Source organism: Thunnus albacares, chromosome 16 (assembly GCF_914725855.1).
Source record: "Thunnus albacares chromosome 16, fThuAlb1.1, whole genome shotgun sequence".
In the NCBI taxonomy this organism is placed as follows: domain Eukaryota; kingdom Metazoa; phylum Chordata; class Actinopteri; order Scombriformes; family Scombridae; genus Thunnus; species Thunnus albacares.
Genome location: NC_058121.1, coordinates 10,005,844 through 10,029,713, shown reverse-complemented (window position 1 = coordinate 10,029,713; position 23,870 = coordinate 10,005,844). Strand labels below are relative to the sequence as shown.

General features: G+C 39.1%; 1 protein-coding gene across 2 annotated transcripts in view; it reads left to right on the top strand.

Annotated features, from left to right (window-relative positions):
• The window catches only part of ppp2r5a (protein phosphatase 2, regulatory subunit B', alpha isoform), a 45,353-nt gene that overhangs the window by 18,260 nt on the left and 3,223 nt on the right, over positions 1-23,870 (top strand). The window contains exons 2-11 of one of the 2 annotated variants that reach the window (XM_044376600.1): positions 3,280-3,476; positions 12,658-12,759; positions 12,867-12,959; positions 17,806-17,936; positions 19,661-19,720; positions 20,375-20,483; positions 20,883-20,936; positions 21,121-21,171; positions 21,262-21,381; positions 22,045-22,172. In XM_044376600.1, the coding sequence (XP_044232535.1) occupies positions 3,280-3,476; positions 12,658-12,759; positions 12,867-12,959; positions 17,806-17,936; positions 19,661-19,720; positions 20,375-20,483; positions 20,883-20,936; positions 21,121-21,171; positions 21,262-21,381; positions 22,045-22,172 (1,045 nt within the window). Of the gene's footprint in view, positions 1-3,279; positions 3,477-11,257; positions 11,538-12,657; positions 12,760-12,866; positions 12,960-17,805; positions 17,937-19,660; positions 19,721-20,374; positions 20,484-20,882; positions 20,937-21,120; positions 21,172-21,261; positions 21,382-22,044; positions 22,173-23,870 lie in introns of those variants that run through there. The other variant, XM_044376601.1, reaches the window with a different exon arrangement.

The window sequence follows — 23,870 nt, the reverse complement described above, 5'->3', positions numbered from 1 at the left end:
TCAAAGGACACTAAGGAATAATTATACATCCCATGTTATCTATCTGTCCATGTGTTAATGAAATTGTGTGTTACTGCATCCAGATAATCATATAACTGATTCCTAAAGCATTGTGTAAGCTACACCAGTCAGAATATTCAGTACAAGATAACTTTTGTTAATGTTATGTCTCATTTTACTTCTAAGCTAGCTAAGTTGTAATGAAATAAAATATAAAATAGCTCTGGCACCTTGATAAAACTGGAATTTCTGTCTGTTCTCTTAAAGGATTGGGCTGATTGGCTGAAAAATTTCAAACCGGTTTGATATTAAGCCAAGTAGACTTCCATCCAATCTGACTTCTTTTTGCAGCCAGTGGAGTCGCCCCCTGATGGCCATTACAAAGAATGCAGGTTTAAGGCACTTCTGCATTGGCTTCACTTTTCAGACCGGGAGCTACCCACTTGCACATGACTCCGCCGCTCTGAGCGGAACATAATGAGAGCCCATGAATGAGAGCATAGCGGCACCACGGTCAGGACAACTGAGTGACACATTGTGTTTTAATTTCTCACAACAACCATTCAACTTAATTTTTCTTCCTGTGCTACAGTACTGAGTAGTCACGGTGTTTCCGGTTTAACAGCCGGAGCGTAGCATGGCTATGCTATGCTAACGATGCTAGCCATGCTAACTAGCTGCAAGCCACCATGCAGGCTGGTTAAATGATCCCTCGCGTCCCTTTGTATCTGGCGGTTGTTTTCAAAATACAAGCTGCTTTCAGACTGCTGGAAGCTGGAAGCAGTCCAGCTGGGTGTATCCGGGTTATCAGTGAGATCTGCACCGTAAGCCCACGTCAGCCTACCTCCTCCTGCTCGTCATAGGTGTCTAGCTGGGTGGACAGCAGCAGCCGACCCTGTCAGTGTTGGAGCAGAATGAGATGCCTAGATGTCTCATAATGGCAAATGCCGGTACAGTCAGTTCACATAAAATCAAACCGGTTTAAGCTCGTACACCGTACCGGCAAAACCGGAAACCGACCCAACCCTACTCTCAAATGCTTTCTTGCTCTCTTTGTTCTTGTACATAGCTTCATAGTTGAAATGGAAATATTTCCCTTCTTTTCTAAGCACCCTGAGGAATTTGTGCACTAATGCATCTGTATCTGCAAGGCAAAAATAGCTTCACATTGGGAAAAGCATCAACATGTCAGGCTGTATCTAACAGGCCCAGCCATCTCTCCTCCCAGGAGAATAAAGACAATTCCCCTGTAAAGAAATACAATAATGTTCTTCACATACTCCCTGGTTACTCAGATAGCTCATAGAAAACACATTCTGAATATGTTAAATCCCAGCCTGAGTGTTGCCTCTGTTAATTTCATGAAACCACAAGGGAGGCTAAGTTTGCCATCTTATGCATGACCATGACTTATAATAAAAGAACTGTGCAGCTTTCTTTAGAGAGGAAAATATCTCTAAAATCTGAAATAGAGAAGAGTTTTCCCTAGACTTAAGGTGCAGACAGAATACTATATTGCTCTGTGTTGAAGGTTCAAACTCATCATTTCCATTGGCACAGATATGCACTTCCTTTTTTCAAGGTATCTATCATAAATGGATAGAAAAAACACTGAAAATTTCCCTCCAGCATGCCTGACACTCAGCTCTACACAAATCTACTGTACGCCTATTTATACACTTACAGCAAGAAATATGAGCTACTTGTATGTCATGTTAACACCAGCACAGACCGCAGGGGTATTATGGTCCCTTTTCCTCTCTTGTTCCAGTTTGGTATTCAGTCTGCCCTTTGAATATGGAATCCTTTGAGATTTGATACTTTGGAAAATTGGCATTAAGGCAAAAGTAGTGGGTTGACAAGTAAGCCTGGTGTAGTTACACTCAGATATTGAGTTTACTCAGAGCAGCAGCCAGTGATCTGACCCATAGAGTTCAGTTGCGTAAGTACTTCATCAACTGTCAACACCACTGGAACATTTTCACTAGGTGTGAAACGTATTGTGAATTTGTTTGGCTGCGCTTGACTGTGCATTGTCACATGCCACACCGTTTTCTGAAATAATGCCTGTTCAGTTGCATAGTATCAACTGAACAGGCATCAATTCAGTTTGCTTGTTTGCTGATGGTCTCAAGACACTTTAACGTCTGACTTCAAGACTCCCTGTAGCACTAGAATGTGAATGCACAAGCAGTAACATAAATCAATACTTCCTGAGTGTCGCAAGCTATTGTGAGTACATTGAGAACCGCTTCCCAACGGGTGAGTTCACACCATGTGCTTATGCAAGCTCTGGTAAAGATGGGAAAAAAAATAACTAATAAACAAAGAAAAGAGTGTTATATTTAAGTCCCCCTCTAGTCAAAAATGTGATCACTGAAAATCTGAGTTTAAGGCGTGTACATATGAGTGCGATTTTAGGATAATACCACTTGTTTGTAAGCCAATCATGTTCCAGTGTACAGCTTAGGCAAGTGTGATGTTGAAACGTCCAGCACACATACAAGGACAACGGACTTTTTTAGAGTGAGACATCTTGTGTCCAGAAGTTAGCATAAACTTTTGAAATGAACAATATTTGCTTATTCATTGATTCTGGCTTTTTTCATTTTCTGGGACGTTTACTAGCAGTGTCAATATATGTCGGTGTCAACAAGTGCTGTGGACTTTGGGGGTACCTGGTTCTTGAGGTGTTGTATGTTATAAATCAGACCTGCAGTGTTGGTGCACTTAGCTGTGTGTTCCTGCTACCATTACAGAGAGTCCTGTGTCCACAGCGATGAGCTGCTGCTGTGCTGGAACAGAACATCACTGTACAGTGTGTCACCGCATTTCTGGACGGCTTCCAGATGCTGTTTATAGCTTAGCTGGGGTCAAGTTTGACAGCCCTAATAACCCTGAACGCACTCACCGTCTAATCCATAAAAGGCTTTACAATCAAAGCCGAGAATGACTGGGCTGCCTCTGTGTGGCAAAATGCAACGGTGTTATTTTGTCTGTCTGCCTGCCTCAGCAGTTAAGTTAGAAATGTAATATTATGCAATAAACTAGATATTTAGAGGTTGTTTTGTCATTGATTTAAATTGTCTGGGAATGTCAAAAACAAAAATCAATGCTCGTGCAATGCAATATCAAAACGTACTAATGTACATGTCACACTATTTTATTCTACACAAACAAGTTGCTCCACTTCTGTTTCCGTAGAGCTTTATATTATGCTCTCTAGTTTATATCAGCAATGGCTCAATGTCTTTCCTTCTCTCTTTTGTGTGATTCCAGATGCCCCCTCCGCAGAGCAGCAGGAACTGTTCACCCAGAAACTCCAGCAGTGCTGCATGCTTTTTGACTTCCTGGACTCAGTGATAGACCTGAAGAGCAAGGAGATCAAGAGGGCCACACTCAACGAGCTAGTGGACTATGTTTCCACCAACAGAGGGGTGCTGGTGGAATCTACGTACCCAGAGATCACCAATATGGTGAGAATACATGTTTACAGTGCTTCAAGTTCTCCAAAAGTTCAAGCAGGTGGCCATTTTAGATTTAGAAGTGAACATGTGTGAAAAGCCCATAGCAACAAGAGATTTCAACATGAGTTTTTGTGTAGGCTGAATTTTATCTTTAAAAGTGCTAAGTTATGTTCTTTTAACAATGTTTATTATCAAACAGCAGGGAGAGCTCCTCTCTGAGGCACCGTGTAACGTCCTGTGCACTTGAGCAGGATTAAAAAATGGAGGCTGATCGTGTGTCTAGACAGGGTGTGTCATGTCAGCAGCACGTGAGGTACACGTTACCTTGTTAACCCAAAACCCCTGATCACACTGCTCCCATTTAAGCGTTGAAGTCCACAGCTTAAACACAGAAAGTTGAGTTGATTTAAAATCCCCTTGTCTGTTTCTCTCCTCTCTCACACTCTTTATTGTCTCCACATACTGTACATGTGGAGCAGAGTTAATGAAAGTAAACTCAAGACGGATTTAAAATTAAAAACTGTACAGACTGAATATTTGTCTGTCACCGTTTTGGCATTTTTCTCAATGTTCTCTCCAAAACTTGATTTTTAGAGTAAAAAGTGCCGTCTTTTACCTTTTCTGATGTTGTTTACTTGTGGTAGCTGCGCCGACACAGAGAGTAGAGGAGATAAAGGCAGAGAGCCAAAAATCCCCACTCAAGCTCATCACCAAACCCACTGTGTAAAACTAATCCACAGATTTAACACTTAGACCGATCTCTAACCTCCGGTAAAATCTGACTAACCTACACTAATGCCAGTGACTAGCACTTTAGACTAGCTGTGTAACGGAACGTAGTTGATCTGTGACCCGTAAGGATCGCCTTCCACGGTTCGGCACGCATGTGAACCACAGATTAATTGCAAAACTTAATGTCTCATTGGAGACAACGTTAACAAATAGCTGTAGCTAAAAGTCATGGACAGACAGAGTGTCGCTAACAGGGATTTTGAAGAGCAACGACCAAACCAGCATCTAACTGGTCTGAAGTGACATCTGCAGGTATGTTCACATGATGTTTAACCTGCTGCAGCTGAGCAGCTAGTTAGCTATCTAGCTGCTAACTGATGTTAGCGGTGCGTTTTTTTCCAGCAAATGTTTGTTTGCTGGCTTGTTCAACAAGTTCAGCTGCAGGACAAGATGTGTGTTCATCTTTGTGATTCGTCATCAAGATTTGATGATGTGGACACAGGCTGTTTTTTCATTTACTACCATGTTCAAAGGAGGAAGATATATTGCCTCATATTGCACTTTAATTTAACAATTGAGTATTGAATAATTTATATATTTTAAGATTTATTTAAGATAGAAAGTTCCTTGCTGAAAGTGTTTTGCAGAGTAAATGGAAACCAAAGTTATATTTATCTACCATTGTTTGCTGATCCGAAAAATTATCCAATCCGTGTCTGAAAACCACGATACGATCTGAACTGTGAGTTTTGTGAGCTGTCACACACCTACTCAAGACTTCTTGTGGCTATTCCACAACAAAACCTTGTCTTTACCAAAAATATTTATACATTCGACCTCTTGTTTCTGTGGGTTTTTTTGTTTTGTTTTTTTTGGTCAAATCCCCAGAAACTGCACTGTTCTGTTGTGCTATTTTGGCCTAATAGCCACAGTTTGAACTTCAGGTCACATAATGCACTCAAGCACAGAGAAATACTCCTCTGTGCACATCCATTTTGACAGAAGAAAAACACACTTATTCTAGTGAGGCACTGCCTCACAGGCAGTTATCAAAGAAAGAATAGGAAAGTTACAGTCATAACTCTGATACAGTCATTTATTTCAAACAAACTGCCCTCTTCATGATAAAACAAATTTTAAATCGTGTGTGGAAAAATAAATGTATAATATCAAAAATGACCTGTCATTTTAAGTTAATATTACTGTCAGAAGTTGAAAGAAGTTGGAACTAACAAAAGTAAAGTAAATATTGGCATTTTTAGTATTCTGGAAAGAAGTTGTGCACTGATTATGCACAGGAAATCATTCAAACTGTAATTTGTTCATTTAAATAACATATTACTTGGAGATATACTGTACACTCACCAGAGAGGTCAAAGCGCAGGTGAAGGTCAGTGTCTAGTCATTGGCTGTTGGAGGAATCTTGTTACCAGACTTGTCTGTTTAACAACCGATCCAAACCCCTGTAAAAGCATCTTTGGCCGATATGGCATAGATCTGTGTTCATGTAGCAGGTGCCCTGAGCAGCCTAGTTCCCTACTACAGTACAATAATGACTCATGTGCAACATTTAGAACACAACAGTCTGTACTGTAGTCAGTGCTGCAGTGATTCACTCCACACTGCAGATTATCATGGTGGATACGGATGAACACATCCAGCGCTGAGTCAAGGAGGTTTCAAAATTATTGATGGACTGTAATAATCCATGTCATACCTTACAAATATTGATTTAGGACTCAGTTCAGACTGTTGTCACTCAGCTGTTATTCATTACTTTGTGAAAGTGAGAGTTGTGCAGTTGATGGATGAGATGGATGCATGAAAAACATGACTTGGACAGGAAGAGGAGAAAAAAGTTACTCATTCGTTTTCACTGCCTAAATTTTCATTAAACATAAATTCAAAAGCTTGTTTCGTTGACATGTCCCTGCTCTAATAAGGAGAGCAGTTATGATTTTACATTTTTTGTATAAAACATAGAGCTGCAACAATTAGTCGAGCGTCAAAAAATATTGTTCAAGCAAAAACGCCCAAATTTGATGGTTCCAGCCCCTCAAATGTGAAGATTTGATTTTTTTTTTTTTTTCCTTGTCATATACGACAGTTAATTGAATATCTTAACATTTTAGGCTCTTCGTCTGACAAAACAAGCAAATTAAAGTCCTCATGGTGGCCTCTGAGAAATTGTGAAAGCCATTTTTTTTCACTATTTTTCAACATTTCATGGACCACACGATTGATCAACTAATTAAGAAATTAATCAGTAGATTAAATGATGCAGTCACAAATAACAGCACTTTTGTGCAGCTGTGCTAAATACTGGTTTCTGGATTCATTTGTCTTAAGAAACACGTGTGTGCATTTCAACAGGTGTCCAATTACGGTGATCAAGAAATAAATCATTTCCAAAAAGACTAAAGGTCCTAAACAGGCACACTGCTTTAAATGTAGTAAAAAATGCAGAAATAACAAAAAAACAAACACAATTTTGTGCAGAAATGTTCTGACTGACAGTGTGAGGTAGTCCCCGATACTCCTGCCATGGTTTGGTTACTCTAAGCAGGAAGGCAGTGTAAACATGGAATAGGAGGGTAAATATGGAGTTGACAGCCAACAGTGTCAACCTGCTTACACTTAGTCAGTGTTTAAACTGATGCAACATCAGTGTTTAAAGTACATTATGTATTAGTAACAAACTGTGCCCTGTTATTGTGTTGGTCGCACCCTTAAAGCAACCAAAAACTCAGCAAGGACATCAATTTGATTTCAAGTGGACAGTCAAGAGAGTTATGGCGGCTTTCAGTTATAGCTAGTAATGACACCAGACTTTAAATAAATACCATCTCTCCACCTTCACTTTGTTAGGGTTGGTTAAGCTCTAAAGCTCTGCAAACAACAAAAGTGGCAACATGAGTAACACCATATTGGTTTAACTGCATGATATACTGACAGATTGCAATCAAAATTAGACTATATATAAACAAAAGAAACACAAGATGGGTCTGATGTTCCTTTTTTTTTTTTTAACCATCATGTCGTTTTGAGTTGTTCAAAATGTCAGAATTTTCACATCTGTAGAGCAGTATAGTAGATTTCCCCTAAATATAAACATCGGACTGTAAAACAGTTCATATAAACCTCATAGTAGCAAATACAAGATGGATATTTTGTGCTTTCTCTGCATCATGGCATGATAAATTGCTTAATGTTTGAACACAGGCAGTAAATGTTGCAGCAATTCATCGTTCATCAGCATTCCAAAGTAATAAAAGTATACATATCACACTAGCCACAAGCAAGAAATATACTCTTAAGTTATTTTGCGGTTAATTATAAAAACCTGAATAAGTTATTTTCTGTGTGCTTAATTGAGTTAAACAGTAAGCTTTTGATCTAAAGCAACTAAATTTAGTTTTTACATGTTTCCTCATCATAAAAGAAAGAAAGAAAGTAAAAGAAATGTGTGACTAAGTTAAAAAAACAAAAAATAAGATGGACTTTTTCATCACTATTCAAAGACAACTCCAAACTGATTATAAGGCAATTATATCACTTTTCGGTTTAGATTATTGATTGATATTAGGCTATTGAATCTCATTAGTAGAGATAAATCAGCAAGTCATACATACACTGGATGACCATCAGAGCTCCTGGGCAATTCATTAGCAGCTTGTTAGCTAAATCAGTGGGAACACATAACTCTGGCTGGTCCATGAGTATCGTCAGGGACTGTCTTCATCATCTCACTTCTCCATTGCAATGGGAGAGCAGAGGGACATGGGTCCAGCTCAAGAGAAAGCCCATCTCAGAGCCAAGTGTCTGTATTACAGACATGGTTCTGAATGAGGTTAGACAAATAACAGCTGCACTTTCAGAAAGCTGGGTTGATAATAGCTCTCCCAGATACTCCATGCTTGGCATCACATGATAATGAAGAGGTGAGCGTTTAAAGTGCAGCCCATTATTCTGCTGCAGAGAGGACCGCTTTGATCACTGAGGTTGCTAGGAGTACAAACAGCTAGGTTTCTCATCTATGTAAAAGGACGTTTTGCTCTTGTGCCAAATCTATAATTAGTGTTACTAGTATATTATGATAAAACAACTTCTCTTAAACAATTTGGAGTTTGTTCTTCCCTTTCTGTGCAAGGAATAAGGAAGCAGGTTTAGCTGAAAAGCGCTATAATTTCCCTTTTTACTCGCTTTAACTTGCACCTTTTTTCACCCGTTTTGCTAATGTTGCACTCTATTCTTGCACTTTCTCTTCATCTCACCCCCCACCTCTCCCTCCTCTCTTATCTTTTACGTTGCTAGGTGTTGGTTGCTACTAGCGTCACCCACAAAGTGACCCCACACAGAGCCACAGCCTCCCTCATCATCAGCAAACCCACACTGGTTTTACTGCCTGTCACTTAGGAACAGGCCTTTATGAATCCCACCACAGTACTTTCACACACACACACACACACACAGAAATAACTGTTTCCTTTTTATCCTCCATGAGAATTTTCACACGCTTACCATGTTTGCTTTCCTCCCACAATATTTTCTCTTGTTTTGTCCAACTGTAGTTATTTTTAAACGTTGTGAAGTGACTAGGGGAATTGATATAAGCATGCCTGGTGCTTGTGTGGTGACTTATATAACCCATTATGCTGCACTGAATAGACAGATTAATACCCTCAATGGATACCAGTCGCTTGGGCATTTCTGTGACATTAAAATGCATTCCTATGATCCTTGTTAAACAGTAGTTACACCTACAGTAATAGTTCATGCGTGTGCCCCGGCGCCATCGACCCCACCGTCTATCTTGACTTTTGTAAGCCCTCGGCCTCAGAGCGCTCCGCTGGCAAAATGGGCATCACACTGAGGTACAATTTACCGCCTGGCAACCCACCCTGTCATCTGAGTCATCTGATTCCAGCCCAGCCAATGACGTGCCTCCCTCCAGGGACAGCTAAGTGATACGCCACAGAGAGCTCACAGAGGTTGAAATTGCGTCATTATTAGCAGATGCAGATGTTAAGGCCATTACTATAGTTTGAGAGGCTCGTGAAGTGAAAATTGTTGCTATAATATATCTGTATTGTGATATATGAACTGTTATGTGCTCTTATTAATTTTGCCTGCTTGTTTTTCTTTTGTTTCAAAACTATGAATGACTGTATGGATAATATGCAAGTTTTGTTGCAGTTTCAAGCTTAAGTCATTAGGAGCATGTAGAGGTGTCTGGAAACAACAGCTAATAAATGCCAGGTGTGCCAGCTGATTGGCCTTTTTCACATTTTGACTTTTCATAGTAGAAAAGCACAGGTGTTGCTAATAACATCAACAATGGCTTTGTTCTATTCAAATGTCCCAATAAGCCATGACAGTGTGACTGTGAGCCTGTACGCACAATACCGGCACCCTGAAACTGAAGCAGCTAAATGGAAGTCATTCATCATTATTTTTTTTGTTTACACCTGTGCTATTGCTCAGTTTCATCAATTAGGCTAATGATGTCACAGGCCTAAACTGCTTGAACATCAACATGTATTGACGCTCGATGCTCTCGACTCAGTGAATTCAGTCAGTGAATTTGGTTCCTTAGAAGCCTTTAGAGCACTTTTCAAGGAAAGGGTTATATTTGATTCTTATCAGCAGTAGCAAATGCTTCATTAGGCCTGTGACGGCATCCACATGACTGCAGTTGTGCAGTCAGCTGGTTTCCTGACACCTTGACTGTATTAAATCCTGTTGATCATTTCAAAGTAAATGGGTGTAGTTAAGTTATTTATGAACGGGATAACTTTCGAGTGTATCTGTGTGCCTGTGGTGAATGCTTATATGTGCAACTTCATTTTATAGTTGGAACAAATTCCTTCTTCATGCAGGCAATCAACAGGTCCTGTTACTGTTTGGCTAAAGAATAGATAAGGTGAATGGTTTAAGTGGCTTTGAACATTGTACAGTACAATTATTATTGCTTGATGGTGTTTCTAGCTGCACTATAGTGTCAGACTCTTCTGAAATAACAGGAAGGCCACAAGCAGGCAAATAACAGCTCAGTGCAACAGTGGTGAGCTGAAGGGCATCTCTGAGTGCACAGCTCATTCAACCTTGAAGGGGATGGGCAACAGCAGCATGAGACCATGCTGGGTGCCACTCCTCTTTCAGCTAATAACAAGCAGATCAGGCTACAATGGAAATGTGAAAATTGAAACTGGGTCATCTGAATATCACAGCATCTATGAATTATTGCTGATCGTTTGAGCTTATTTCCATCAAGGTCATGTGCAATGTCACAAAGCTCCAATCTTCTGTGGATGGTTCTGTGAATACAACAGTGACTTTGGTCAATTCAGGACACTTGGAAAGCAAAAGAGAGACTGTGAGGAGTTACTCAGCAGGTCTGCCTAATGAAGTGGTCACTGAGTGCATGTAAAATGTATTCATTATGACGTTACTCAGACATGCTTCCTTGCAGGACTTTTCTCAACAAAAGGGCAAGTTTGACATTGCACAGACAAGACCAACTTTTTCCAGCAGAGAGCGGATGCACTCTCTGGCAGGTTACGCAGCCAAAGTTAAACTAAATTTAACATCGACCTCAAATCATTGACCTCCACAATGCACGTCCTATTGGATTTTGGCATTGATGGGAGTTATGACAAAGATATTTCTGCTGTAGAGCAGAATGGCTGAAAAGTTGGACTCCCAGAGCTCTGTAGTTTAGCGTTTTCCAACGTGAGAAAATCCATTTGTGTTACACAAAATACATTTTTCCCAGACTTTCTTTTAATCTTTGATGTTTTTTTTTTTGAATTACTTGATAATTTGAACTCTACAAGCTTCTAAAAGCATTCATAAAATAGTCTGAGAGGGAATAAACCTGTGAGGAGTGGTTGCAAGAAGACATAGCTTTGTTTTAAATGGTCACAAACTAAAAAAAAAATGATTGGGAACCACAGCTGTAACTCTACTCACTGGTCCCTGCGGGACTTGAGTAAAAAAAAAAATCTAAAAAATGGCCGAAAATATCAGAAAGAATGGGGATACCAGGTTAGCAAATGAATATTGTGATTATTTACATTAGCTTTCTAGCTAGCATGAGCTGCTTTGAATGATTATATGCTGCTCTTCATTTTGCGCATGACCTTGCACAAACTCACAAGTTTGGTGAGAAACTGCACTGTATGTTTTAATAAGACATTATTTGCTGATTCATTGGTTCAGTTTCCATTTGTTCCTTGTTCTACTATTTCTGTCCATGTCATTTCTCTTCCCGCACTCAGAAATTATATTCGCTTGGAAGGTCCTGCTGTGGGCTGTCAACTTCAGGGCCACTGTCAGGTTTAAAATTTATTTGCCGCCTTCCTCTCCCAGTACTGTTATTTAGGTTTTCCAGTTACTAATAAATAATTTGATGTTGTCTTTACCTCTCCAGCTTGAGAGTATGCCCATCCAATCACATAATGCCAGCTTTTCCTGTTCCTCTCTGCGGTGTGTGTGTGTGTGTGTGTGTGTGTGTGTCACACTCAAATTTACCCTTGCTAAAAATAACAAGGTGGGATAGAGGTGGCTGTAACCTGTCTGCAATGATTGTCTTCAGTACAGAATTTTAATAGTTAGTCGTGGCACATGTAGAATCGTTAATGGTATTATTCAGCCCTTCCGTGCTTTGGTAGATGTCATTAAACATCTTCCTTTTAAGTTAAACTTGCTCTGAAATAGACCAGAACAAAGTTTCTCTCCACTCGTATGTTTATTCTTAAATTCCTCTTTGGCTGCACCACCAGTTCTGGAGACTTTAGAACAGTGAATTAATTGACTCTCAAAATGCGTGACCACTTATAACCACTTGTAATTAAATTTTGCTTTCCCATCCCTCTTTATTTAATCTCTGGTAAATGTTAACAGCTGCTTAATACAAAAAAAAAACTGTCCAAACAACTTGAGAAGCTGCTGTTTGTTACGTTGCCTCAGGTACAGACTCAGTAACCTTGTCTGGGTTGTTTGGCATGTAGGCAAATTAACTGTAACCAAATGCATCGCAAGGTTCGTCACGCTACGGTATAAGCACACTGTCCTACTCATTCACACTACACTAGATACAGTTTGTGGTAAAAAGATGAATAAATAAGGGAGGGTGTCAGTCAATATTGTCTGGTGGTTTTTAGATAATGGTTGAAGCAGCTTGTTTTGTTAGAGCTGGGTGTGGAGCGCTGGAAACCAAATAACTTGGTATATATACAGTATATTGCAAATATCTCATGTAATTTTAGTTTCTCCTTTATCCCATCAACTTTCGGTACTCTATCATCATCACTCTGTCTCTAAGTAAAGGTTCACTTGTTAATTGTCTTTAAGTAACTATTAATTCCCCTGCTGTATCTCCTCCCATGCTCTCCTGAGATGTTAACTCTCTGTGTTTTTTTTTAATTAACAGTACTCTTCTTCTTCTTCTCCGCAGATCTGCACCAACATATTCCGGACACTCGCACCGAGTGAAAACCCAGATTTTGACCCAGAGGAGGATGAACCCACTCTAGAGGCTTCGTGGCCTCACATGCAAGTAAGGATCTGTCTCTTGAGCCTCTCTCTGTGCTTCTCTTTATTACTCCTTACATCTCATCATTATGTGTTGTGCACATTTCATTTCGTTTCCTTTTTATTTTCCAGCTTGTCTACGAGTTTCTGCTGCGCTTTCTTGAGAATCCAGACTTCCAGCCCAGCATTGCGAAGCGCTACATTGACCAGAAGTTTGTTCTGCAGGTAAGTGTCTGCGTTGCATGACCCATTTTCTTCTTAGACTACATTTATCATGAGTCAGGTGTTTCATAATAATGATCTTTTTAAATGTGTGAGCAGGTTTTCAACTTGCTTTATAATGTCATCAGTAGTTTGCATGACTGTACGTGCATCAATACAGGCTTGTTTTTGAGCAGGCACAGATACCTCAGGTCACAGCACTGGCAGCTAACAAATTTTTAACTTGTTTAATATGTAAATAAAAACATCTCTTGATATATACAGTAGCTGCATATAATGCTGCCAAACTTATGTGGGGAATAAATAACATTTTAAATTGGAGTGGTAATGAATTCATGGCAAACTGGCCAACAAATGTCAGCAAAATGTGCTGCCTAGCACACAATAAATGTATGTTAGAGAGCTGCTTCCTAAGCTGTTGCCAAAGCTTCTCGGGGGGGCTGTGAGGCCCTCTTGATTTTAAGCTGTGTGAGAAAAAAAACTTTTTTGGCCAAGCATCAGAGAGAAGAGAACATTGAATGTGTCAAATGGAAGCCTGTTAAGTATGTATGATAGTTAAACATTTAAAAAGGAGTAGGGGTTGTTAGTCTACTCAGTAGTAAAATAGGAGTCACTTAAGGGAAAAGGTTAGGAACCACCGTGGTAGTCAAGTCCCGTTAGTCGTTACAGGTTGTTAGTCAATATACAGGTTCAATTAGTCGATATTTAAATCTGTTTTTTTACTGCAGGGGTGAAAAGAGGTGAATATAACAGCAGTTATTACCAACACATTGTGATGTGTTTCAGACGGTATGCTTGGTTTGATGAGTCAAACCATTAATACAGTGTAGCTAGGTTACATCTGTCCTGGCTCAGTACCCACCTACTGCAGGAATGCCTCATTTCTTTTGTGGAGCCGCAGAGCAGAAGCAGCTAACGAGGACCACAGGGCCTGGAATGTTGGCTGGGCCACATCCGAGGTGCCTGGACTGACTTTCCATGATGTGAGTGTGTCGTGGGGGAGCTTTAAATAGCTGCCCGTTGTTTACTCTTCAGGAGGAGAGAAGAGGACTGTGGTTGGAGCAAAGGAAAAAGAGGTGGAGGTTCGGGTGGCAATTAAGGCAGGGGAAAAAAAAGGCCCGTGGTTTGTTTAAGTCGTCATAATACACATAGCATGAACGTGTCTTTAAATATCCCTCTTAAGATGTTCACATACGTATTTACTGCAGAGGTCAAAGCACTAAGGCAGCCAAGAGAAGCATCCTTAGAGAAAGTAGAGGCTCAGTGGCTCAAGGACATTCTGACATGTCGGTGCAGTGATCATTAGGAACTGGTGCATTCACATGTAGCCATAAAAAGAGGAAGAACAAAGTTGAGGACTGTTCTAAAATATGAAGAAAGCCCCCAGTGCACAGCTGCTCATGACCCGATGCTCAACAGAAAGATTGAGAAGGTTCTTTGTGCCTGCTGCTGCCAGAGTATAAAGTGGCTTTGATGATTATTTATTACTGTTGGCTGTTAGGTCTTTTGTAATCTTGTTGGTCTGTGTTGGCACTTTAGGGAGTTTTTTTTTTGTTTTTGTCAGACACATGACTTATCCATGTGTCTGGTGCTGACTCTCAAACTGTTTTAACTATTTTATCCTGGTTTTGATTGTCTTTGTTTTTATGGGGTTTTTTTTCTCTTGTTGTATGTGTTGGCATGTGGTAACTATTGTCGTTTCCCCCTCGAGGATCAATAAAGTATTTCTATGTAACATGATAGTACTATCGATCTATCATGTTACATGTATCCATTCTCACACTATTATCAGATTTTTTTCAGACTACATAAAACCCTGTAGTAACCTTAGTCATTATTAGGTGTTTGACATTTGTACTCTGTACAGTGTTAAGGTGTTTCTGTTGTTCATCATTCTCCTGTAGGTGTCCCATGTGGACTAATATAGAAATGAAGCAGAGCAGCTCAGTGTAAACATTTTTTTGATGTTAACATTTATTTAATCAGAGTTTTGTGAAACTTTGTACCTGTTGCGTGTGTTACAGATATAAGATGTGTTACAGATGTAATCCAGCTGTGTCACGCTAAGATACTGTAAATTAAACAAGGGAGAATTAGTGTTAGTGAAGAGGCCACTGATACCCAGAAGTGAAAAGAACCATTGAACGGTACAGTCTCGGTGGCATATCCATTTATGTAGACCTCAGGACTCAGGTCACCTCTGTTTTTCTACCCTAACAGTAAGTTAATGGCTTGTTTCCATCCTTGAATACTGAGCTTAAAAACTAGCACTACTCTGGATCAACAGTACTGAGCACAGCTGCTGTAGTTGCTCAGAAAACAGCCTTCGACATGGGAAAACAACCATATGTGGAGCTAAGAGCTGAACATGTGGTCAGACACGTGGTCAGGGTGTATTTTAGGGTTTTTTTTGTGTGTATGTGTGTGTGTGTGTGTGTCAAGAAGCACTGCAAAATGTTATGGAGCGTGTGTGTGGTAGCCTGAGAGATCTGTTTTTCTCGGTTTATGCTTTAAAATAAATAATTCATATTCTCTAAAGCATGTGGTTACATTCATATTTCTTATATTTGCATCACACCTTTGCTTCACAACTACACTGAATATCTGAGCTCGTGTCCCTGATTACCTCCAAATGCTCAGATTCCTGCGTGTCTTCCGTGTGTTTTACGTCGCTTTCACACCTGTATGTATCTCTGTCTACTTGCAATCATATAACCCAAGACACACACTTATTTGTGCCAAGTGTGATCTTGGCAGCCTGTCAGCAGTCCCTGAGGGCTGTGCTGATGTTCACACACAACTGGTAGAGAAATTTAATCACAAATCAAAACGAAATCGTTTTAAAGTCAATTTTTCAATTTATTAGTTACACAACATCGTTTTAATTTCACCTGCCAGCACAAGTGCTCGTTACAGTTCACTTGGTTACAGGCTTCATGCAGTACAGATTAAGCTTAGTGTTGAACATGACATTGTCCAGCCAGCGTCAGTCGGAGCCGGAGGTTTTATAAATAGAAAACTACTGCTTTATTTTGATTGAATGTCACTATTATAGTCATGTCTCATATACAGGCTTTTTTAGTTGTTCTCACGTAGTTACACTACCTCTGTCAAATTTTGTGGACAGACTTTTAGTCATTCAATTACTGATTTAATTTCTTTAATGAACTTTTGTTCCCCCAGTGGATCATTTTTTGTCATCACTATTAAAGAGAAAGACTTGATTACATGTGACGTCCAATAGTATCAGTATTGATTCTTGTTTTTAGTCTTTTTCTAGAATACTGCTATGGACCCTTTATAAGCATATTTCCTTTATGCTTGAGCCTTATATCTAAATACAAATGGATATACATGTAGCCTAGATTTTTTTTTTTTTCCCCAGCAATTTTAAAATCGTACCGTGTCAGTTATCCAGAGACATGCACTGGTCAGGCTCAGGAGGAAACTCCTAATGTAACCTACTGTGATTGAATTATTGATATTACCTCAGGCAAACACTGCGCGTCAGAATTACTCTGACAGCTTTTGTTTCATAATAAAGTCGGGTTCAATGTCTATATCCCACTCTGTCCTCATTGGTCAACTTCAGAGCCATTAAGATCTCACCTCTTCTGTAGGTCAGTGAGGATGTGTGGAAAATCTTACATCTTTTTGCAGATTCCAGTTTTCTTCTTTTATATTTCACTCTCATGAGTCAGTAGGTATATTGTTTAATTTACAGATTCATTTCCTTAATTAACTGATTAATCATTTAAGTCTGTAAAATATTAGAAAACAGTGAAAAATGTCAATCAAATTTTCCTGGAGTTTGAGGAATGTTTTGACACTGCTTGTTTTTCGGCAGCAGTCAAAAATCTAAAAATATTCCCATTTAAAATGACACAAAACAGAAAAAACAGCTTGAGAAGGTGTGAAAATTACATTCTTTTCTTGATAAATGATGAATTTGTGATTGATCAAAATAGTTGCAGAATAGTTTTCTGTTGGGTTCAGCTCTACACAGGTGTAATGCTGACATATCTAGTCAGGACTAATACTTGGAAACAACAAGTGTTCCTCATATTTTGTACATCTTTTGAGGCAAATTTATATTTGTAGTACAGGCAATAATCTATTAATGTAACGATTATGGAGAAAGTTACAGTGCACCAACTAGAGGGCTCACCTCACTGCCTCAGGTTCTCAGACAATCTGGGGAGATAATGATGGAGATGGGAATAAGTAGCACCTCCCTGTTACTTAAACTGTTATCATGATGCCCTTGAGACATCTCATTGAGCTGCTCATTTAGCACAGTAAGACTGGTTGCACCATTTAACCCCAGGGCTTTACTATGTGTATCTGAATGATTGTGAGTTAGACCTGTGCAGAAGACGAACATGTGCATGATGAAATCTTTTCCTGGATATATGTAGGTTTTAAAAATAGACTGTCAGTCCTGTCACCAAGGTGCTGATGGCATGTTAACGGGAAGATGAGTACCATACTCCGAAGCTGATCCGAGCCTGAAAAAAATCCTTTTGAACTCCGTGGCATTGGCTTTGGCTGCCCTCAACAGTATTGTAATAATGACTCATATATGCTGCTGTAAATAGCTGTTATATGCCAGAGGTCTCCAATCTATTTACAATGCAGAGTTCTCAGGCACACATACTGTATCTTTGTTATAAAACATGTTTGTAGCTGGTAAGTCATGATTTGAGAATTTGAGAATTTAATCTTAATACAACAAACTAACATAATAGATATTATTGTATTATTGATTCACTGAAAACACCTTTCAAATGATTCAGGACTGAGAGCTGATGTAGTGCACGTTTGTCCTTTTCTCTGTTTGTCATTGCAGCTCCTGGAGCTGTTTGACAGTGAGGACCCGAGGGAGAGGGACTTCCTGAAGACCATCCTGCACCGGATCTATGGAAAGTTCCTGGGGTTGCGAGCCTTCATCAGGAAGCAGATCAACAACATCTTCTTGCGGTGAGTGACATGAATTAAATGAAAAGAAGTAGAAAATGCCACAAAACACTAAGCTGTGGTTATTTACCGTATATACTGATCAGACGGTACAAAACTAATCTTTAATCAGTGGCTTTTGTGTCAAAATTATGACAAAACTGAGTGGCTTCCTTTAGCAAACCACTGCACTGCAACCTATTCAACTCAGTTGGTTTCTTTTTGCCTGTCAGCCATTCTAAATGAGAAACTGAAATTCAAGTTATTCAAGTTTCAGGACAAGAGCCAACAATTTACAGGAACAAACACGTTTACAACCAAGTTTGTGAAGCATGAGCATGTCTGTAAATAACATAGAGTAATTTATGGAAGTAGCAGAGAAACTTTCCCAGGGGACCAAGAACCTTGTGGGGAACGCAGGAACTTTACCTGCATTTCAAACGCTGCGAGCAGTGATGAGAAAATACAAAATGATTTGTGTTTATGCACTGAAGCAGAAATAATCATGAAATTCTCAGCGAAATATTCAGAAGTTTTCAGTTTCCTTTTCCATTCGTCTTCTTTATTTTAATTCATGACATCCACTGAAAACATCAGAGTCTCATAACATTAAACACAAACCTGATATCTCTGTTATTGTTTCCTCATGTAAAATTGTCTTTTAATTGACGCCATTCTTCTTTCAAAATCTGTCATCAATCTAATTTGCCTAATTTTCACGGCTCTTCAGATATGGTGAGAAGACAAACAGGAATGTGAAAAAAGGGAGTTTTTGGTTTCAACTTCCATAGTTACTGAAACTATTTGGGCGTAAAGGGCTGTTACTGAAGAATTGAACACAGATCAAAACGGTCTTTATCGTGACAGTTCTGCTGAGTCTTAGAGTATTGGAACATTTTCCAATCTGTCTCACTTTACATTTGACTCACAGAAACATATAATGAATTCAAGCGAAACACCGTCAACTGAATGAACAGATATTTATGATGTGTTTCTGGATTTGGTTTCCAGTTGAGTCCATTATGCACATGATGGGCTCAAATTTAATGTCTCAGCAACAATCAAACAATCTTTTCAATCCGTCTTTACTTTACAAAGGCCCGAACAGATTCCTCCTACACTTCAAAAACCAAGAGGAGGAAGAGAAAAGTGCAGATGGAGGCATCAGATATTCCCATCAGCGGCGTGTTGATTCTTTACCGCTCCTGTTGCTGAGTGACAATGGGATTTAGATGATTGAAACAGGGGACACTTGATGTCGTTTCCAACAGGCAAGGTGGCAAAACGCGTGCACCCACTTTGACCATCTGCCACTCAGGATAAAAATAGTGCCGCAGTTGTCAGGCACTGTCTGTACATACCGTGGTCGCACAGCTAGATGGAAATGGGTTATCAAACCAAAGAGGTGAATGATGTCTATATGAGTCATTAAGTTACACGAGAGCGGTCGATTTGAGGTGTGTAGCTGAACACGTTTCATTTGTTGACATAATTATTATTTCGCTTGTGGAAAGAGTTTGTTAACCGAAGAATATTTCACTCTTTGAGTCTGAGTCAAACCATGAACAATCTGGACATTAATATACTCATATATAAGACTCAACTGTATGACCCACATCATTGAATTGGAACACTAAGCAGTATTGGGGGCTGCTTGAATCAATTGGTCTGATCAGTACATCATGTTTTTAGAGTTGTGATGTTAGTTTGTTTACGTATGTTTCATTATTGATTCGTTGCCGTCGTAGGTTCATCTATGAAACTGATCACTTCAACGGTGTCGCTGAGCTCCTAGAAATCCTGGGAAGGTGAGTAATGATATACAAGTGACACGAAGACATGCACAATAATCACCATTGACATCTTTTGGCTTAAAATGCTCGCATGTGACAGTTATGTTTCGTGTTTGTAGACTGAACAACTTTTCAATTTCGACTTCTTCATAACGGTTTAGATTCAGCTGTGGTTGTAAAATATTGAGCACATTTGAAAAACTTAGGGAACAAACTGTCCTTAAAACAAATACTGTTATTTGTTTTGAGTGTTTGGTGTTTGGTAACTCTAACTTTTTTCTCCTCAAAGTCAGATTTCACTATTTTCAAGGTGGATTTTAGTTAATTTAATCGTTAGTATCATGAAAACCTGGTGTTTATTCTGTCATAGCTTTACTGCAGAGATTCAGAGGTTTAAGGCTTGTGCAGGATTCTTACTCTTGTCCCGTGCTGTAGAGGACTTCTGCTTTTTATTCTTTCTTTCCCAAACTAAAAGTCCCCTCAGGCCTCCTATCTGCTGTCATTTTGGTACTATAATTGCAGAGAATTCTCTTCCTATTTCTTTTCTGCCGCAGGAACGGATTATTCACAACTCTGCTTTGCTTCAATCTTTCAGTATTAGGTTAATGCCTGAGTTTTGTCTGTCTGTATAATAAATGTAACATTGTGCTGTTGTTTCTCTGTCTACAGTATCATCAACGGCTTCGCATTGCCTTTGAAGGCAGAGCACAAACAGTTCCTGATGAAGGTGCTCATCCCGTTACATACAGCTAAAGGACTGGCACTTTTCCATGCACAGGTTGGAAGAATTTTTCCAAACTATCTTGTCTATTAGTCTGTTGCATATCCTTCCAACAGAACATGATTTGAATGATTCAAAACTGAAAAGATTTGACATTAAGTGTAACTAAACTATACAGCTGTTGGTCTCAGCAGAAATAAACTTGATCTAATTCATGTACTACAGCACCGTCTAGTGGCTTTGAAATGAAAATGTCCTGGTTGATTATTACTGTGTTTGAAAATATTTTCAATTTCTCAACATTACCACAGAGGGAATTCATTAGAATAATTTCACCTATCATAGGTTTAAACCCCAAATACAAAATATAAATCATTTCAGGTGAGGTTATGTGGTTTTGTCTACATCTTTGGGTGCAGAATGTGCATTCACTGTACTTATTTTGTGTCCCTTCAGCTGGCCTACTGTGTGGTACAGTTCCTGGAGAAGGATCCTACACTCACTGAACCGGTACTTTTTTAAATCTTTCCTCCCACTCAAAGCACAAAAAGCCTAGAGCACAAAATTAGTCTACACTGCAGAGAAATCGGTAGTATGTGCTGCCAACCGCCCACTCAAACAGACTGTGGAAGGGTTTTTTTTTTTCTGACAATATAGAGAGAAATTCTCAAGAAGTTGTCTGTTATGTGTCCAGGTGATCCGCGGGCTGCTGAAGTTTTGGCCTAAAACCTGCAGCCAGAAAGAGGTATCGTTTCTATAAATACACCTCACAGTTATGACACCAGTCAACCAGCTCTTTATGTCGCCTCATGTTCTCCACATCTTATCCAATTAGGTGATGTTCCTGGGTGAAATTGAGGAGATTCTGGATGTCATTGAGCCGACACAGTTCAAGAAAATCCAGGAGCCATTGTTCAAACAGATTTCTAGATGTGTGGCCAATCCCCACTTCCAGGTTGGTTTTTGTTTTCACTCCACAAACTTTGTCTTTTTCCTTTACCTAAAGCCCTTTTCAGACATTGAAATGTAACCTTGCTGGTTTTATCAAGCTGTTAAATGATGGATTTTGTCATTCAAATATAAGTGTCCATTTTCAGAAAAATCGGCATAAGAAAATGTGAAAAAATAAATGTTTTCTTCCACTACTGCGAGGTGCAACGAGGAGGCGGAATTAAAAGAGCGCCAGTCAAACCTCGGAACGATAGAAAACCATTTGGAAAACATGACAGAAATACGGCATTAATGTTTGTTAATGTACTACTATGAAGGACAGTTTTTATCTTTTATTGTTTCATTGGTGCAGAAGCTTGAGTAACATTAAAGTCACATGCTTCATGTACGTACATTTTCTTTTTATTAATACACTTCACTTCTCAGCCAATCGTAAAATCTGTTTTTGTGGTATTTCAACCTGATTCCACTGAAATGTGTCTGAAAGGGGCTTTTTTTCCCCTCTCTTTCATCTACAACCTCGTCTCTCATGAGTGACGTGGGAACAGCAGATAAAAATCAATGTGGCCTGTATCATTAACCGGTAGAATCCCACTTAGTCCGCCTGATGGAAAATATAAGTTTTTCACTGCAGTCTTTCTCTATCTCTCTCTGTCTGTCCTGACAGGTAGCAGAGCGAGCGCTGTACTTCTGGAATAACGAGTACATCCTCAGCCTCATAGAGGAAAACATCGACAAGGTCCTCCCCATCATGTTCGGTAGTTTGTACAGAATCTCCAAAGAGCACTGGAATCCGTACGTACTCTCCCTCCAGAGCTTTCTGACTGACTGAATAATCACTCACATTCAGTAAAACAGGCTAAACGAAATTATCACAGTTACTCATAAGCTATTCAGATCCTCTGCCGTATAAAGAAAACCTCATGTATTATAAAGAGAATCTAAGATCAAAGGTCTACTTACTAATCATTCAGAGCTTTCAGTCGCACCTCCCACTCATTAACAAGTGGGCCTTTTGATGTTAGATTCTCCTCATCATATAGAGAACTGTTTTCAAATGTCGAGAATAATCAGAAACCTGCTGTGTCTGTATTAAGCTGCTGTCATGTGCTTGAAAAGATTGTGTTTACACATACACATTACAGACAGACATATAGACGCCACCGTGATGGTTTGATGTTTAACACATTATGTGCCATCGTGCTTGGTCATAAAAGTAATTTTAACCCCTGTATATATTTTCTGTATTGCTTAGGAATAACTTTTTTTATTAACCAGTGTAACTCCATAATCAGGCCTTAAAAAGTCTTAAATAAGATTTTCAGGATTTAAGGTCATAACATGTCTTTAAAAAAAAGTCTTATTTTTAATGATGGTAGGTCATATATTTTGAGGTGATGCTTAGTTGCAGAGAAATATCCACTCACAGGATTCACTTATTTAAACATGGTTTAGTCTTCGGTCGTGACTCAGCTCTTTCTTTTTCTGGTAAATGTTTTGATTGGCTCTCCACAGGCCGCCTGCTCTCACCAAGGTAACAGGATTAAAGAAGTACACAAAACAGTGCAGATGATGCTAAGCTAAAGACGGTTAGTCAGCAGGGTTCAGAGGAAGACACAGAGTTGTCTGTTATTTCTGAAAGTTGATAGAATCTGGATAATAAGGTTTTTAGTGCAGAGCTGCAATGATCAATATGCAGTTTGCTTCACTGGAAACAGATTGAACAGATTGAATGGACTGTTCAAATGAATGAAAGGTAGAGAGATTGTATGCTCAGAGCTTGTGAGTGAGTGTGTCTTAATGGGAAGAATTAACTATAACCTGCTCTGTGAGAACAACCACAACAACCTTATTGTTTTACACAATGTTGTCAAAATTAACAATTCCAAGCAAATTAAAATTAAAATTTCATATTAAAATGCTTTTTTTAAGAGTTTTATCCCATATTAAGTGTAACAGTGAGACACAGATCAACACATTTGCCATAAATTTGATTATGTGATTTCACATATAATTGTTATATGGAGATATGAAAATATCCAGAAAAATATCTCTGTTAATATTGTCAAGTTGATTTCAAACATAAAGTTCAGCCCTAATGTGCATTTATTTTGTTGTGGAAAGGATATTAAATTTCCTGTCGGGGTCTTAAAATGATCTTAAAAAACATTCAATTAGATTTCTAAAAGTGTGCAGCAACCCTGATAATGTTTTAATGTGGAGAGTGAATATTAATGAACGTCACTCAGAGTGTCATTTGCTGCAGAGTTGTATAGTAGTTCAAATGTTTTGATATTTGTACACCAGTTTTGTCATTAAAGAGGTTCTCGTTGTCTGTGGGGGCACAAATTGTATTTTATGGGTTTGTTCACCCAAATTACAAAATCACAGTCTCACTTAACCTAAATTGCATCGAGTCATGCAGGTAGTTTTGCATTTTATTTGTTTTTTATTAGGTTCCATGGAGTTTTTTTGCCATCGTAATACTGCGGA